Below are 18,360 nucleotides of genomic sequence, written 5' to 3'. Positions count from 1 at the left end.
TGAGTAGGGGAGTCTGGGCTACTCCCCCAGCCTGAGAGACGAATGGTGTCATAGAGAACACACCGGCTTGGGCCATACTCTACATTAGGCCAACCAAGCAGACTAGGGCGTCCTGAAGCACTAGGGTAGCAATGAACCCCTCTAGGACCTGAGCTGGTCCAACTGGCTCGATCGGAACAGGGATCCCATCATCCTACTCTAGCTGAGGCTTTGCAATTGGTGCTTCTGCACGTGCTCTAGGCTGAGCTCTGGCTCTAACTCGGCCCAGGACCCTACCCCTGGTAGTGGCTGCGGTCTGGGGCTCAACACCCAATATCACAATAATTTCAATATAAGAAGTAACTTGAAAGCGAGTAATCAAAAAATTAATAAACAGTCTATTTAAGGCATGGAAGACACAATAAGCAAGTTAACATAGTACAAGTAAGGAAATTCCACCCGCATGCTTATCCCATGGCCTGCGCATATATACTCATCACCTTGCATATACACTACCCCCAACGTTTAATTCACATAACAAATAGACTCGATTCTACCTTATTTTCCTCAAGTCAAGGTTAACCACGAAACTTACCTCTTTCTAGAATAAATAAACAATCAACCACGGCATAAAAAACTTACCTCTTTCTCCATCCAAATCATTCAGTTCCCATCAATATTCAAATTTTTCTGTTCAAACAAATATGAATCAGCGCACATGAGTCGATTTGGAATTCATTCTCTATTTTTCTTTCTTTAATAAATCAATTGAGAAAAAGAACAATGTATGGTACATCAACATACAAATTAAAAATAAATTTCGTACAAATTTAATGCAAATTTGAATATCTACAACAACATACATAGTAAAAATAAATTTCATACAACTAATTATACATTATATAACTTATCTATAATTTTTATACATTATTTCTACATAGTTAAATACAACTACAATATCATACAACTTAAATATAATTTTTATACAAATTTTATACAATATGTCTTTTGTATATTTTGTATCTGATTTATACATAGTAAAAATAAATTTCATACAACTAATTATATATTATACAACTTATCTACAACTTATCTATAATTTTCATACATTATTTCTACTTAGTTATATACAACTACAATATCATACAACTTAAATATAATTTTTACACAATATTGTTCAACTTTCATATAATAGTTAAATAAAAAATTTATATAAACAAGAGAATATAATTTTTCTATAATTTTACTACAAAACTTACTCTCTTAATACAATTTTAATACATATCAACAATTTTATGTAAAAAGATAGTATTGATAACTTAAATACAAATTTTATATAACGATTCATAGATTATACAACTATTTTTCAACTTTCATACTACATTCAAATAAAAAAAAATATATAACTACAACAGAATACAAATTACATACAATTATACTACAACTTTACTACAATTTCGTAAGTATATTGTTTGTCATGTGTTCTTCTTCTTCTTCTTCTTCTTCTTCTTCTTCTTCTTCTTCTTCTTCTTCTTCTTCTAGTTTCAATATGAAATTCAACCAAAATCAAGTCTAATCTTCACCAAAACATCCTCAAAATTAAGATATAAACTCTAAACAATAATCCCAATTGTTTGCAACAATACCCAATCCAAACAAATAATGATTTTTGAAAACCCAAATTCGATTTCAAAGCTTCAAAGCTTTTTAATGGCTGTCAACGGTGGAGAGTCAAACACCTTCAAAATTTATAATTCTACAGAGAATTAGGAGAGATTAAAGTTTCCGCATATGTTATAGCCCAATTAAAGCGAAGTGAATCTTCATGCTTTGCAATTTTAACTTCCTTGAGCATTCGTCTTTTCAAATCATATACTGATATAACCAACTAAAGCGATATAAACTAATATAATCAAATCCTTATGAGTCTTCAGGCTTTGCAAGAGAGAGAGACATATGACCAACTAATGCGAAGTGAATCTTTAGGCTTTGCAAGAGAGAGAGACAGCGAGAAACGAAGAGAGAGACAGAGAGAGAGTGGGCAATTATAATAACTGATATTCCTTATTCAATTCATAATATAAAGGGATACTCATTTAAAACTTATTTATATATAATTGGTAAAATATATATGATCATGTAATTAACTTGAAACTTGAGTATGTGTGTAATTAGATTTCATAAGAAGGTAAAAAAGGTACAAAGTTAAATTTTTCTAAATATTAAAATATTTTAAACTAACTCATAGATAAAGTGTGTCACATAATGAACATGAAGATGACTAGGGAGTAGTAAAAAATAAGAAAGAGGAAAGGAACAATGTAACAATGAAAAGTGGAGCTTGGAAGTAATCGCAAAGCTCACCCATTAGTATTAGATTTGAGATATCCTGCCACCTTATCTTGAAGTTATCTACGTTGTCATTTACTCCTCCATTTTTTTATCTTTTCGTTGGCCAAAACCCAGTTTACCGACTGTTTGAAATGCAAAGCAATTTCATCCGACGCTCGTAATCCCCTTTTTCACTTCACTCCGAAATCATGGCTTGTAATTACAGCTCCTTGTCGTCCTTCTCAGCAATCCCAATTTCATCTAAATCTGCATTTCCTTCTTCTTCTCGATGTAATGTCAAGTCCAGAATCTGTTGCTCCGTCGGAGGTATAATTTCAAGCCTTTTGACTTTCTAATTGCTCCTCTTATATTTTTCAATCATTCAATGCAGCTTAATTTCACCAGAACAACGCGTTCTGTTTGTGATTGGTGATATCTGTATGTGTTTTTCATTTGTTGTTTCTGAATCTTCTTTATATATGGTTTAGTAATTTCTATGAATGGTTTATTAGTTAAAGCTTAATATGTTATACCTTGGTCCGGATTTTGGCTAAGTTAGGGCTTGTGTTATGATGAGATATGCTTTTCGAAATTCATCAAAATGGTGCAGCGGATTGCAGTCTCTAGAACTTGGTTATGATGGATTAACTGAAGCTGAAGAAAACCTATTTGTTCAATTAACTACTGCACCTCCCCCACGACCGTTAGGTCCTGGGTTCGAGTCACACTGGAGCGGAAGTGTGAAAACACTATAGATCCTCCTAATTTGGGAGGGGTTTAAATAAAAAATTAAAAAAAAAAATAAAAAAATTAACTACTTACATACATAGCAATTTTTCAAATACGTTATTTTCCTTCAACTGTTGTATGGGGCTGAGTGCTGGTCCGTCAAGAAGTCCCTGTTTGCAATAAATTTGTGCAGAAAAATAAAATTATAATCACAAACAACTATAAAGAATTTTTTTTTATTGATAAACATTGCAGTTTACAACTCTGTTTATCCCTTGATTCTTTCCTCCGATTTGTTATTCGTAATTCGAGGGCCTTAGCGGCGTATTTCGAACATAGGATAATATGCATCTCCTTGATGTATTTGATGATCAAGAAGCATATAGCAACACTCCATTTGGATCTTGAATGTTGCTGGAACTTTGAGCAAGACATATTTGACATGTCTTTGATCTCTAATGAATATTCCATGAATTTTTTTTGGAATTTCGAGATCGTATATGCGATCTCTTTGTACATTATGGGATTGGTGAGATTATCTTTGAAGGACATATATAGCCTTATTTATAGGCATGAATTAAGGTTTGGGTGGAGTAGCCACCAAGTAACCCTAATACACTCCTAATATTTCAATAGTCATCTTGAATTTAGGATTTATCTTGATCTGTTAAAATTTCAGTGTCTACAAATGCTTCCTACTTCAAGGTTTGTCGAGGTATAGGCTTGCTGAAACATGAAGACAAGACTTGAAATACCTGACCATCACAACAGATAATCTTGAAACTTGATGTTATGCTGGAGGAAGAGATGGCAGAACTGGTCATACTGGGCGTGCCAATTTGTTTGCAATAAATTTGTGCAGAAAAATAAAACTGCAATCACAAACAACTATAAAGAATTTTTTTTTATTGATAAACATTGCAGGTTACAACTCTGTTTATCCCTTGATTCTTCCCTCCGATTTGTTATCCGTAATTCGAGGGCCTTAGCGGCGTATTTCTCAAACGTAGGATGATATGCATCTCCTTGATGTATTTGATGATCAAGAAGCATATAGCAACACTCCATTTGGATCTTAAATGTTGCTAAAACTTTGAGGAAGAGAAGGGGTAGGCCTAAGAAGTATTGGGGAGATGTTATTAGGCATGACATGTCATTGCTTCAGCTTACCGAGGATATGACCCACGATAGAAAGGTGTGGAGGTCGAGGATTAGGGTTGTAGGTTGACAGTTAGTAGTGTGTTCCTCCTAGGCTTACCAGTAGTACTAGGACTATTTTTGTATTATCTTAGTCATGGTTCTTTATTATTACCTGATGTGTTATTCGCGCTCGTCACCATATTACATTGTTGTCACCATTGTTTGCTACTTGGTTGCTTTATCTTATCTCTATTGTTCCTTGAGCCGAGGGTCTATCATAATCAGCCTCATTATCTTTATAAGGTAGGGGTAAGGTCTGCGTACACACTACCCTCCCCAAACCCCATTTATGGAATTACACTTGGTTTGTTGTTGTTTGTTGTTGTTATTTTCCTCCAACTCTTTAAACATTGTGCTATCTTCCCCTTTTTGGTCGTCCTTGGAAAGAGATTTATTTAGGCTCTTGCTTTTTGTTTAGCAGAAAATCTGGTGACTAAGGAATTTTGAAGTAGCCTGAGATGGTTTGTCCAAGTCTTAGGTTTACATCCAAATGCATCAGACCATTGCTGTCACAAGCTTATAATTGGAAGGACAAAATGGGAATGCGTAAGAAAATTCACTTGGGGGAAGTTGTATCAGAAGAGCTACAAACTCTCGCGGTCAATGTGGTCTTAGCTAACAATAGAATGTGGTCTTAGCAGAAAATCTGGTGACTAAGGAATTTTTTGAAGTAGCCTGAGATGGTTTGTCCAAGTCTTAGGTTTACATCAAAATGCATCAGACCATTGCTGTCACAAGCTTATAATTGGAAGGACAAAATGGGAATGCGTAAGAAAATTCACTTGGGGGAAGTTGTATCAGAAGAGCTACAAACTCTCGCGGTCAATGTGGTCTTAGCTAACAATAGAATGCAAAGGATTCATATAGGCAATACCAAGTACCACCTATTTCAACTTAAGACATATATTTTGTGTTACACTTGCATTGAGTTCAGAATTGTCAGAGGTTTCTTTTAATAGTTTGGCATGTGTAGGGATAATTGTGAGATTAGAGCGCCTCTCTTTATGAATTCCTGGTTTGCCATAAAGACAGACAATTTAGCATTGTCATGAATGTGCCTGACTAGAGCGAAATGGTTAGTGAAGATTCATATAGCAAAGTCCTACTAGTTTGCGATTGATGTGTAGTTGATAATGAAGAAATTTTCGAAAGACTTGTTCAAATACAAAACCTACCCATCTCTCTTGTACAACCAAGGAAGAATAATCACACATGTTGAGCAAACAATGGCATAAATGAAGCTAATACAACAAAAAAGTTGAAAAAAGATGTCAAAGCTTATGCCTTCAAAATAAATAAATACTAAAACAAGGTAAGTATAATTCAACAAAAGACAGTATTTTTTTCAGGTCAAAAATAAATTCAACAAAAGACGAATCTAATCCGGTAATTGTCCTCCACTAATTTCAAGGATACAGGGTCTCTTCGTTTAATTGTACGTGCCATTATATAGTGGTCTGTACAAATAATATCTTATGTGGAATTAGCACAAACCATCTAATTCTTAATAAAATCACAAGTTTATAATATTTCAATAACAAGTCAAAATAATGGTTAGTTTGATTGGGAGAAGAGGATGAAGAATGATAGAAGCATTATGGTGATGGAAGGAGAAAAAAAAGGATAACCAGAAAATGGGAAAAATATAGTGATAACGCTACAAAAGAGATAGGTAATTGGAAAAATCACAAGGAGAAAATGGATCCAAAGGTTTATGTTAGATTTAGCTACCACCTTAAAAAAGGAGACCATTACAGAGTGAGTCAATGGACGAAAATGCTAAGGAAAATAGTTTGAGGGGAAAATTGCTAGGTCGAGTTTAGGGTACTATAGTGCATTATAGCCTACTCTTTAAAGATGATATACATTACACAAAGTGTTGCGTACCCATCCTAATCAATAACGGAATTACCTAATAAAAAGCTAAAGCTACTTGTTTCCATATTTTTGTAGGCAATTACATCTCTAGCTTTTCAACTAGGTCAAACTTCATCAAAACTTTTCAACTAGGTTGGAATAACATATTAGTCAAACTCAATGGGAAATGAGCATAATTTTCATCACTGAATATTTCTCGTACTCTTTTCTACAACAAGCTAAATGAATGAGCAATGTCCTATCGTCAAACAGTGAGCTATTAAAGATAAACCTACATATCCTTTAAATTCTCCTTGTACTGAATCCGTGGCTAGTGTCTCTTGCATGCTTGTGTTGTTGCAGTGCACGTTGGATTTAATGTGCTTATCTCTCAGGACTAGAAACCTTCTAATTTTTCAATATTTTAAATATAATTATTGTATTTTTTACATGGTCGCGTGATTGATGCTGCTCTTAATTTCCAGGAACTGTTGCTGAACCAAAAGCTATAAATGCAACTGAGCCTTTGTTGCTTGATGCTGTTAGGGGTAAAGAAGTAGAAAGGCCTCCTGTTTGGCTTATGAGACAAGCAGGGAGGTATATGAAGGCAGGTTTATAGTTCTGTTTTAACTTTGAGTATATTTTGAACTTCTCTGAAAGATCTTACCTGCATTCCATGCTGCAAATTTTGACTTACTGATGTTATCCGCTCTGCAAGAGATGATGTATTATGTTAAAAATAATCTTTCGCCTAAATGACTTCGAATAGATAACTTAAAAATTCGTCTTTAGGGATATGACATTATATACTCACACCTACTAATTGATGTACCTGAGATGCATTTTCTCTACTAATCAGCTGCTTGCATGAGAAGGTAATGGCTTTATCTTTCTGCTTTGTTTGAAACTTAGGAGAAAAGAGAAGGGCTGGTAAAATAGGAAAAAAGTTTGGAACTATGTGAATCATATTTGTTGGATGTTTCATATTTGGGTAGGAGATAAGGCGTGGGATGTGGACAGTTTCAAACTTTGGTATTCTGGGAGGGTGGGGGGCAGGAACGGGGTAGGTATCTTGGTAGATAAGGACCTCCGTGAACTAGTGGTGGAGGTTAGGAGGGTGAATGACATGCTGATGGCTATTAAGCTAGTTGTTGGAGGTTTTACTTTGAACATAATCAGTGCGTACGCACCCCAAGCAGGCTTGGATGAGGAAGTCAAGAGGCGTTTCTGGGAGGATTTGGATGAGATAGTGCGTTGTATCCCGCATACCGAGAAGCTTTTCATAGGAGCAGATTTCAACGGCCACATTGGAGCGACGTCTGGGGGATAATATGATGTGTATGGTGGCTTTGGTTTTGGAGATAGAAACGGAGGAGGAACGTCTCTGCTGGACTTTGCTAGAGCATTTGATTTGGTGATAGCAAACTCGAGTTTTCCGAAGAAGAGGGAGCACTTGGTCACCTTCCGGAGTTCGGTGGCCGAGACTCAGATTGATTATTTACTCTGCAGGAAGTCCGATAGAGGTCTTTGCACGGATTGCAAGGTCATCCCGAGTGAGAATCTCTCAACCCTTCGTAGGCTCCTGGTCACGGACTTTGAGATCACGAGGAAGAGGAGGAAAAAGGTGATGTATAGCCAACATAGGATCAAGTGGGGAGCCTTGACAGAAGCTAAAGCGTACGAGTTGGGGGTCAAGCTGGTGACTAGGGGGCTTGGAGGACTAGTGGGGACGCAAGCGCTACGCGGACCACGACTGCGCAGTGCATTAGGGAAGCCGCTAGAGAGGTATTAGGGGTCTCAAAGGGTTACTCTGGTGGTCACAAGGGAGACTGGTGGTGGAATGGAGAAGTGCAAGGAAAATGGAAACCAAGAAAGCAGCGTATCTGAAGCTAGTGGAAAGTGTAGACGAGGAGGAGAAGGGGGCGAATAAGGAGCATTATAAGTTGGCTAAGAAAGAGGCAAAGCTAGCAGTTACGGCGGCCAAGAGTGCAGCTTTTAGTCATTTGTATGAGGAACTCGAGGGCCGAGGCGGGGATAAGAGATTGTTCAGGTTAGCCAAGGCGCGAGAAAGGAAAGCGCTGGACTTGGACCAAGTGAATTGCATCAAGGACGAAGAAGGTAGAGTTTTGTTGGATGAGGGGCTTATCCGTCGGAGATGGCAGACCTACTTCCATAGTCTCTTGAACGAGGAGGGAGACATGAGCATTGTACTGGATGATTTGGAACTCTCCGGGAGTCGTTGTGACTTTGGGTATTGTAGGCGGATTAGAGTTGATGAAGTTGAGGGGGCTATGCGTAAGATGAGTAGGGGCAAAGCGGGCCGGATGAAATTCCGGTGGAGTTTTGGAAGAGTGCGAGCAAGGCAGGCTTGGAGTGGCTCACTAAGTTATTTAATATCATTTTTAGAACGAAGAAGATGTCTGACGAGTGGAGGTGGAGCACGATGGTTCCTGTATACAAGAACAAGGGTGATATCCAAAATTGCAATAACAATCGGGGTATCAAGCTGCTTAGCCATATTATGAAAGTCTGGGAGAGAGTGGTAGAGCTATGGGTGAGGAGGAGTGTGTCTATTTCCGAGAACCAGTTTGGGTTTATGCCGGGGCGTTCGACTACAGAAGCCATCTACCTCTAGCCTCCAAATATCTCCACAAAACCTCCCTAGAGGTATACCGGTTGCCTACGTTAGGTTGATTAAGGACATGTATGATGGAGTAAAGACCCGAGTGAGGACGGTGGTTAGGGACTCGGACCATTTTCTGGTTATGATGAGGTTGCATCAGGGGTCGGCACTCAGTCCTTTTTTGTTTGCTCTGGTGATAGACGTACTGACGCGCCACATCCAAGGGGAGGTGCCGTGGTGGATGCTCTTTGCAGATGATATTGTACTGATTGACGAGACGCGAGACGGTGTGAACGTGCAATTAGAGGTATGGAGGCAGACCCTGGAATCTAAAAGTTTCAAGTTGAGCAGGAGTAAGACAGAATACTTGGAGTGTAAGTTCAGGGGCGAGACTCAAGGAGGGGAAGGGGAGGTGAGGCTGGACTCGCAGGTCATCCCTAGGAGAGGGAGTTTTAAGTACATTGGGTCTATTATTCAGGGGGATGGGGAGATTGATAAAGATGTCACACATCGTATTGGGGCGGGATGGATGAAATGGAGACTCGCTTCCGATGTTTTGTGTGACAAGAAGGTGCCACCGAAACTTAAGGGTAAGTTCTACAGAGTAGTGGTCAGACCAACGATATTGTATGGGGCTGAGTGTTGGCCAATCAAGATCGCTCATATCCAGAAGATGAAGGTAGCAGAGATGAGGATGTTGAGATGGATGTGCGGGCACACCAGGTTGGATAGGATCAGAAATGAGGTTATTCGTGACAAGGTGGGTGTGGCCCCTATTGAGGACAAGATGCGGAAAACGCGGCTTAGGTGGTTTGGTCATGTGAGGAGGAGGAGCACAGACGCACCGGTGAGGAGGTGTGAGAGATTGACATTGGAGGGCTTACGAAGAGGTAGAGGTAGGCCAAAGAAGAAGTGGCGAGAGGTGATTAGGCAAGACATGACGCAACTTCAGCAGATCGAGGACATGACCCTTGATAGGAAGATATGGAAGTTGAGTATTAGGGTACTAGAGTAGGTAGTTTAGAGTGTTCGTAACATTAATATTGGCACGCAGTCTCGCTTTCTGTTAGTAGTGGGTTTTTATGACTAATCGTTGTTTTCTTTCATTGTTGATCACCTTACTGTCTTATTGTTTTTTACTGCTTTTATATGGCTTTTTGGTACTGTCCCTTCTTGTCTATATTTTCATTAATGTGGTGCTTATGCTTTCCTGAGCCGAGGGTCTATTGAAAATAACCTCTCTATCCTCACAAGGTAGGGGTAAGGTCTGCGTACACACTACCCTCCCCAGACCCTACAATGTGGGATATTACTGGGTATGTTGTTGTTGTTGTTGTTGTTTCATTAAACTTCAAGTAGGACGACAGAGTGTGCGGATCATAAAGCTTAAGAATTTTCAAAGCTCTAGTTCTGCTGCCTTTGTTTTTGAATTCTATGTTAGCAGTTTTAAGGCTTGATCTTCATGATTTCTTATGTGGATCTATTTTCTACACTTGCATTAGAAATTTTCAGATCATTTCATTTTCCATCTAATTACTACTCAGCATTTCTTTTGTGTAGAGTTATCAAATCCTTTGTGAGAAGCATCCATCCTTCCGTGAGAGATCAGAAAATGTAGATCTGGTGGTAGAAATTTCTCTACAGCCATGGAAAGTATTCCAGCCTGATGGGGTAAGAAACTTTATTGCAGTCCTATCTCGGCATGTGTTTGGTGTTGCATTTATTGTTAGATATTTCATTATTTTTACTTTTTACCAGAGCAGTATCCCCATCTTTGGGTGTTTTATCACAAGCTATCATCTTAGCTCTATTATTGATTATTGGTTTGCTCTGAATGGTTTTCCTCATGTTGGCAGGTCATTTTGTTTTCAGATATTCTTACTCCGCTCTCTGGAATGAACATCCCTTTTGATATCATAAAGGGGAAGGGTCCTGTCATATTTGATCCACCGAGAACAGCTACTGATGTTGAGAAAGTTAGAGAATTCATTCCTGAAGAATCAGTTCCATATGTCGGAGAAGCATTAACAATTTTGCGGAAAGAGGTTTGCTCTTTGTTTTTTTTATTTTTAATATATATGAACCTTGGAGGTTTTCTGTTAAGGAGCATTTTTCTCTTTTTTTTATGTTGAAATACCTGAGGTGGAAATAAGTCGAGGGATTTTGTTAACCTCCAAAGAGGAGAAGCTTATTGCTTCCTTCTGAAAATTCATGTATGATGATGTTTGAAATAGCTGCATATGTTAGTAGTTTGAGATCTTCAAAGTAAAAGAACTTAAACTTGCAGAGCAGTGTTTTGTTTGCTAAATACAATCAACTCTCTCTATAACAACCTCGTTTGTTCCGATATTTTTTGGCTTTTATAGGGAATGGCTGTTATACACCTATAACGGCATTTGACGTTTAAATATTTTTTGGCCGTTATAAATAAAATTATCCAAAGATCAATTATTTATCCTTTTCTAATGTTACATATAAAAAATAAAAAAATTATTCAAATTTAAAATTTCAAAAGATATGCGTATTTAACTAGTTAAATATTGAAGAAAGCTAACATATTATTCATAAATTCATAACTAAATGATAAAGATTTAAACTCTAAGGCACACATTTAAAGCTACTTAGAAAAATAAATTCTTTCCAGATTAATGGAAGAACTTTGTAATTGTAACTTGTTTCGTAGATTTCATTCTCTTACTAGCGATATAACGTTTGAGTTGGCAAAGATTCGTATCCAAATTTTCAGAAAAAAGGTATTCAATAGCTTTTACTTGAAGAGAATCTAAGAGCTTAACAGTTAAATCTTTTATCTAAATATTTTTTGGCATTTGTCCAGTGAAAAAGATATTATGTGCAAATCTTCAAATCTTTTATCTTGTGCAAAATAGAAACTTTGTGCAATAGAAAAGATTGTGTGCATATTTTTAAAGTTATTATTAGTAACCTTAAGGATTCTATATGGCTGTTATAGAGGGTTAATTTTACAAAGATCGTTCTGCTATAAACATGGTTGTTGTTGTTACAGGTAAAAAGCTGTTGTAGAGAGGTAAAATATAACTTAAAAAACCGGTTCCGAGGAAAGCTTAGCTTTTATAGTGAATGACTGTTATATAGGGATGCTGTTATAGAGAAGTCTGACTGTACTATGGACAGTTCATGTGATATAAACTGTAATTTGATTAGTCTCTAGACAGAAAGATTCAGCATCTCTACTAACGGTTGTCACTGTATGAGATCCTTGGGCAAAATGTTGTAAAATTATACTCCAACTGTTAATACACTGAATATGGAACTTACGATATTAATGGCTTATATTTATTATTGATAAAAAAAAAAGGGCAACCCGGTGCACTAAGCTCCCGCTATGCGTGGGGTCCGGGGAAGGGCCGGACCACAAGGGTCTATTTTGATAGAGAAAGCATCACATCAAATTTTAAAAATTGATTAGTTTAATAAATTGAGTTCTTGAAAATCGTAAAAGTTGTATATGGAGCATAGTGTCAACCGCGAACTGGAATGATGCCATAAAATTGAAATGGGGGTAACAGAAAACTTTTGGGCTTTGCTTAAATTCAACAATGTTACAACCTGATTACTGTTACTATAACCTGTATGCTACCATGTTGATTGTGTTAGAACTTATCTTTGCTTTGCTAGGTCAATAATCAAGCAGCAGTTCTGGGTTTCGTTGGGGCACCATTTACCTTGGCATCATACGTGATTGAAGGCGGTTCCTCTAAGAACTTCACAAAAATTAAGAGATTAGCTTTTGCAGAGCCCAAGGTAATTTACTATTGCTTCTCTATGTTACTAAACCCTACTGTGACAATCATAGTTTGTTTAATTGATTGGATCATATTATGTTTTCAATCCTGATCTTTTTATTGAATCTTCCATTGATATTCCCTGGTCCTGCTTCCTGTATTAGGACAGCCCAAGCAATGTTGATGGATATTTCACATTCAGTACGATTTTAATTTAGTGCAGGATTTATGTCAACCATCCATTGCTTGAAGTTTCTCTCAAACCAGTTTCAATTTTAAATTGCAGAAAGCTTGATATGTAGATACTGATCCTATTTGTTGTCACACTTCCTATCTGTTGTGGGAAAGAGAGGGGATAGATATTTGGAGACTGTCATCGGTTATATGATGACTTATGTATTCAATCGGCTACAGGAGCATTGTTTGTTCTGTTTTTTTTTCTTTTCTTTCTCCTATAGAAGGTAGGGTGAGGGTTTTATCCGTCACCACCCAAAAACAAGTCATCTTAGCTCTGTTTATCCCTTACCACAATAAAAAAGTCATTTCAGCTTGGAGTTTCTCTCAGAAACAGTTACGATTTTGGATTGCCGAGTTCTTGATTTGTAGACAGTGATCCTCTTGTTGTCACACTTATATCTGTTGAGGGAAAGGCAGGGGTAAATATTTGGAGGCTGTCATTGGTGATTTGATGACTGAATTCAATCAGTTACAGGAGCATGTTTTTCTGCTTTTTTCCTTTTCTTCCTGCTATGGAGTGCAGGGTGAGGGTTTTACCATTACCACCACAAACGAGTCATCTTAGCCTAGTTCCTAAAGGTAGGTGATATGTTGATGTGGTCTTTTTCTTTCTGTTGTTTTCATCTGGATTTTCTATGGTTTGGCAAGCTGCCACTGAGCTCCCTCAAGTTTGAGCAAGTGGCAATTCTGTTCTTATTTTGCCAAAAGACCGGCCATGTACTTTGTCACCTCTAGCAAACTCACAAGTTGAAGAATGAAGCCCCATTCATCGAGGTCTAACCAAGTAAATGCATTAAGAAATTCATCAAATGGAAACAGGGGAAGAATAAATGAGAATCACAAAAGCACTGTCTTATGTCAATTACTCTCTTGTTAGAGAGCACTAAATATGTTATGTTATATTCTAAACCGAAAATAAAAAGAAAAAGGTATGGAGCACGTTCTACTTTTGGGGCAAATAAGTTTTGATTCCTAGAATTTGAACTGACAATTGTGAGGTGAGGGAAAATAGGAGGGGCAGGGAGAAATGAGAAATCTTTTTAAGCACCAAGGTTTCTTGGGCTTTAGATTTGTTTTTTATGCAAATGCGAGAAGGTAAATGGAAGGACAAGAAAAGGGGAAACTCAGAGGTGTCTGATGGAAGGAGAAAGGAGAAATGTGAATTTAAGGGAAAGCTAAGCTCAGGGCTCTTTTGTCTAATTGCTTGTTGCAAGTTTTAGATGGTGAAACAAAGTCTATTGAAGATTCAGTTGGTTCATTTCCTTTCTTTTCTGCTGGAAGCCAACAACAATAACTCTAGAAATAATAAGCTGCCATTTTTTTGAACCTGAGGGACTGTATGCCATTGTTATTGATACCTGACTTTTTAAACGAAAAATAGCCTTTTCCTGTTGAAAATTTACTTTGCATGTTAAAACAACCTGAAGATCCATCCTCCGAACCCACCCTGCCCGGGAGAAAAGAAAAAGAGACACTGCTGAAACATTTGACAAATCCTGTTCTGCATTGGATCATGTGATCACCAATATTTGGAAGTGGCATTAAATTGAAAATGGCATAAATTTTATGCATGTAAATTTCCACACCCATGATATACATGTGAGTACATGTCCTTTCATGTGGTTATATCAATGAATACTTGGGTTATGATTACTACTTAAAGCAGGGTCAATCAACTCCCTGTATCAATTCTCCTTTTTTTGAACATTTTATCACTAGCTTATGCTCTGCCAATTTATGTTGCAATGTTATCAATTGTTGTCGACATGTAGGTCCTTCATGCACTGCTTCAAAAATTTGCGACCTCAATGGCTAAGTATATCCGTTATCAAGCTGACAATGGTGCTCAAGCAGTACAGATCTTTGATTCATGGGCCACAGAGCTAAGCCCAGTCGATTTTGAAGAGTTCAGTTTGCCTTACTTAAAACAGATAGTTGATTCAGTGAAACTAACCCATCCTGATCTTCCGCTGATTCTTTATGCAAGTGGATCAGGTGGCTTGCTTGAGAGACTACTCTTGACAGGGGTTGATGTGGTCAGCTTGGACTGGACAGTTGATATTGCTGATGGTAGGAGACGACTGGGTCCAAATGTGGCTGTACAAGGTAACGTGGATCCTGGAGTGCTTTTTGGCTCAAAAGAATTTATTACCAATAGGATAAACGATACCGTGAAGAAAGCTGGCAGAGGGAAACATATTTTGAACCTTGGACACGGCATCAAAGTTGGTACACCTGAGGAAAATGTGGCTCACTTCTTTGAGGTTGCCAAAGGTCTTAGGTATTAGAAACAGATTAGATCGTTATCAATTTTAACCTGTTCCATATTTTCCACGAGGTCTTTCATTCTTCGGCGCATTTTTTTCATTTGCATGTAATTCTTCCTATGAACAAGGGAAAATGTAGCTCACTTCTTTGAGGTTGCCAAAGGTCTTAATTTTGGAAACAGATTAGATTGTTATTAATTTTAACTTTCCAGAGATCTCTCATTCTTCTCATTTGTATCTAATGCTTCCTACGAACAGGGAAAGAAAATATTCAAAGCATTTTTTTGGAATGTGTTTTATTCCCTCTATTTGAACTGAAGATGAAGCATTGAAGCTAGGTTTTCTCATTGTGTATCTGAGAGTAAATATTAACTGAAAGTTGACTGGTTCAACTTTGGTAAAATTTTAAAGTTGAACCCACTAAACTTTTTGTATATTGGTTGCTGCAGCTTATTTTGTTTTTTCTTCTCTCCGTCTCTTCGGTTTGTTTGCCAGTTGCATATACTTTTTCAGGAAAGAGAAGAAAACTTACCGTTGTGAGGGGGTGGAGGCGTTGTGCCTTTGTAACGGCAAGCCTTTTCAACTAGGCTTGATTTTCTCATTATTTGTCAAGCTTCTCCGCCTCAGCTGGACAGCTCCTTTCTACATCAAGATCTGGCCCTTTCCTTGGTAGGTAGGTTTATCCTCACTCGTCCTGGCCTATGCACACCACAGACGCTAAGGCAACTCCGTTCCAACTCGCATTGTATATGAAGTAGAGGATTTTGCTTCTGATGTAGTTGGTGAGAAGCTAAGTTCCAGTTTTAGCTTTAGCAAACATGTGACGTCTGAACAGACTAGTCATCCTCAGCCATTGTTCTTGTAGCATATTTTGTACTCGAGAAAAAACACTCTTTTTCGTGTAGGCAAATTTAAAGCAGTTTCGTCATTAAGGTCCGAACATAGCACAATATTTTGTCCAAGGACCAAAGCGAATATATATATACTAGTCCAACTCATGCTATTGGAGGATCTTATGTGATCACTTGTATATTAGAGAACAAGGGGCTGAGATTTTATTTGTTCAGCCATGGGGACAAAAGGACGCACTGATAAAGGCATTGGAGAACAAGCATGTCTGCCTCAACTCAAAGTCGCAGATGCTTCTCCCTATTCCTTGCATCCATCCGATCACCCAGGTTTGATTTTCGTTACCAACTCTCTTAGTGAAAATGGAGAAAACTATTTCACTTGGAGACGAAGTTTTTTGAATGCACTGCACTCTAAAAACAAAGCTAGATTTGTTGATGTGACCATCAAGAGACCGAAAGAAAACTCTCAGGATTTTCAGTCGCGGATACAATGCAACACCATTGTACTTTCATGGCTTACAAATGCAATTGCCAAGGGATTGCAAGGCAGTGCCACACATGTCGAAACTGCCAGAGAAATTTGGGTAGATCTGGAAGAACGATTTACTCAAGGAATTGCACCAAGATTTTATGAATTGAAGTGTGCCATAACTCTCTTGCAACAAGAGAGAGCTTTTATTTCATCCTATTACGGTAAACTTAAGTCCATTTGGGGTGAGTTGCAAGGTCTTCTGCCAACTCTATCTTACACATGTGGTTGCAGTTGCGGTGCAACAAAGAAGATGCAATCCATGAGGGAGGAGGAAAAGGTTTTTGATTTTCTAATGGGACTTGATGACACATATTCAATTGTGCGTTCTCAAATATTAAGCGTCCACCCATTGCCAAACCTAGGAAGAGCCTATGCTATCACGGCTCAAGAAGAGAAACGGAGGTCTGTTGCCGCAAATTGCACACCCACTATTGAAGCAACTGCCTTGCTGACTAAAGGGGTTGAATCACGACAAAAGAAAATTGAAGATGGGACTCAGTATCAATTTCCACCTTGTATACATTGTGGGAGAACAAATCACAGCAAAGATTATTGCTTCAAAGTAATTGGATATCCTTCAGATTGGCGCAAACCAGGCAAGAAAAATAGCAACCAGACCAAAAATGATCAGGTGCAGTCTCGTGCGCATCAGAAATATCAGAGGGAATCAAATCCACTACAGGTGTGGCCCTGGTTGCAACTACTGAAGGGCCTATGTCACCAATCCCAGGTTTGACATATGCTCAACACCAGCAACTACTAGCACTATTGGGAAACCAGGGAGCTTCTACAGGTAACCCATCAGTAAATGTGGCAGCATCTAAATTTTCAGGTAAGATAAAAGAGTAGTGGATAGTTGACACGGGGGCCATACAAGACACAATCTCTTTCTGGATCTCATTACTTTCTCACTATAGTTGATGATTTCAGTCGAGCAACATGGGTTTTTCTCATGAAGAATAAATCAAAAACTAAAGCCTATTTGTTACAATTTTTCAATTGGGTAAACAGGCAATTCAACTTGCGAGTTAAAATCCTAAGAACAGACAATGGACTAGAATTTAAGTATGAAGATTTAGTGTCACATTATTTTGATTATGGATGGAACGTCAAAGTAGTTGTACAAATACTCCACAACAGAATGGAGTAGTCGAACAGAAGCATAGACATCTCTTGGAAGTGGCTCGTGCATTGGGATTTCAAGCGCATCTGCCCATCAAGTTTTGGGGAGAATGTGTCCTTACTGCAACATATTTAATTAATCGAATGCCTCTTTCTAGTCTATGAAATACAACCCCACATAAGAGGCTACTTGGTAAAGTACCTACATATGATCATTTGAGAAACTTTGGATGTCTCTGTTATGGACATATGAATAGCAAGCCTCGAGATAAATTTGATCAAAGCGAGACATTTTGTTGGGTATCCCAGCGGTCAAAATGGATATAGAATTTATGATTTTGAGGATAAAAAGATTTACGTTTCACGCGATGTCCAATTTTTTGAACACATTTATCCTTTTGAAGGTTCTGAAAAGACAAAGATTATGCCACATATTGACTTGAGTCAACCAATTACATTTGATGAGCCATCTGGACAAGAACCAAATTACATAGAGCAACATGAGACGAATGAGAATTATACTACCGTTGAGAATTGTAGTGTCATTGAGAATTCAGAATATACATCCACAAGCACTTCTCCACCACCACCAACTGATAGTAGTAATCTTACTAATACATTTGATAGTATTGATCCTCCTAGCCTTGCACTTGGTAAATGCTCGTGACAAGTCTCACAAAAGTTGTCAGGATATGATTATGTTTTGCCCCCTTCTCTTGCTAAGTTGAATGATCAACCTCTCTTATCTACTCCATCGGCCAACTCAACGGTACATCCTTTATCTTACTGCACTTCATATTCTAAACTATCCTCCAATCATGCTATTTTTTTGGCGGCCATTTCATCCACCGATGAGCCAAAATCTTTT

At 37.9% G+C, this 18,360-nt stretch overlaps 1 protein-coding gene across 4 annotated transcripts; it reads left to right on the top strand.

Annotated features, from left to right (window-relative positions):
- The first annotated feature begins 2,282 nt into the window (after window positions 1-2,282).
- LOC107807289 (uroporphyrinogen decarboxylase, chloroplastic-like) lies at window positions 2,283-15,277 on the top strand. Of its 4 annotated transcripts, XM_075228049.1 has the most exons (7): window positions 2,284-2,637; window positions 4,661-5,007; window positions 6,582-6,703; window positions 10,280-10,390; window positions 10,576-10,764; window positions 12,377-12,502; window positions 14,493-15,277. In XM_075228049.1, exons 2-7 carry the CDS (start codon window positions 4,920-4,922, stop codon window positions 15,006-15,008), a joined length of 1,152 nt encoding a protein of 383 aa, XP_075084150.1. In that variant the 5' UTR covers window positions 2,284-2,637; window positions 4,661-4,919; the 3' UTR covers window positions 15,009-15,277. The 4 variants fall into 4 exon arrangements, with proteins under 4 accessions (XP_016487132.1, XP_075084150.1, XP_016487131.1 ...); XM_016631645.2 differs by lacking the exon at window positions 4,661-5,007 and having other exon boundaries at window positions 2,287-2,637; XM_075228050.1 differs by lacking the exon at window positions 2,284-2,637 and having other exon boundaries at window positions 4,988-5,116.
- Window positions 15,278-18,360: the final 3,083 nt, after the last annotated feature.

The sequence above is a fragment of the Nicotiana tabacum genome, chromosome 13 (assembly GCF_000715075.1).
Source record: "Nicotiana tabacum cultivar K326 chromosome 13, ASM71507v2, whole genome shotgun sequence".
NCBI classification, from domain to species: domain Eukaryota; kingdom Viridiplantae; phylum Streptophyta; class Magnoliopsida; order Solanales; family Solanaceae; genus Nicotiana; species Nicotiana tabacum.
Note: the sequence above shows the minus strand (reverse complement) of the source record. Positions and strands in the feature narration are given on the sequence as shown.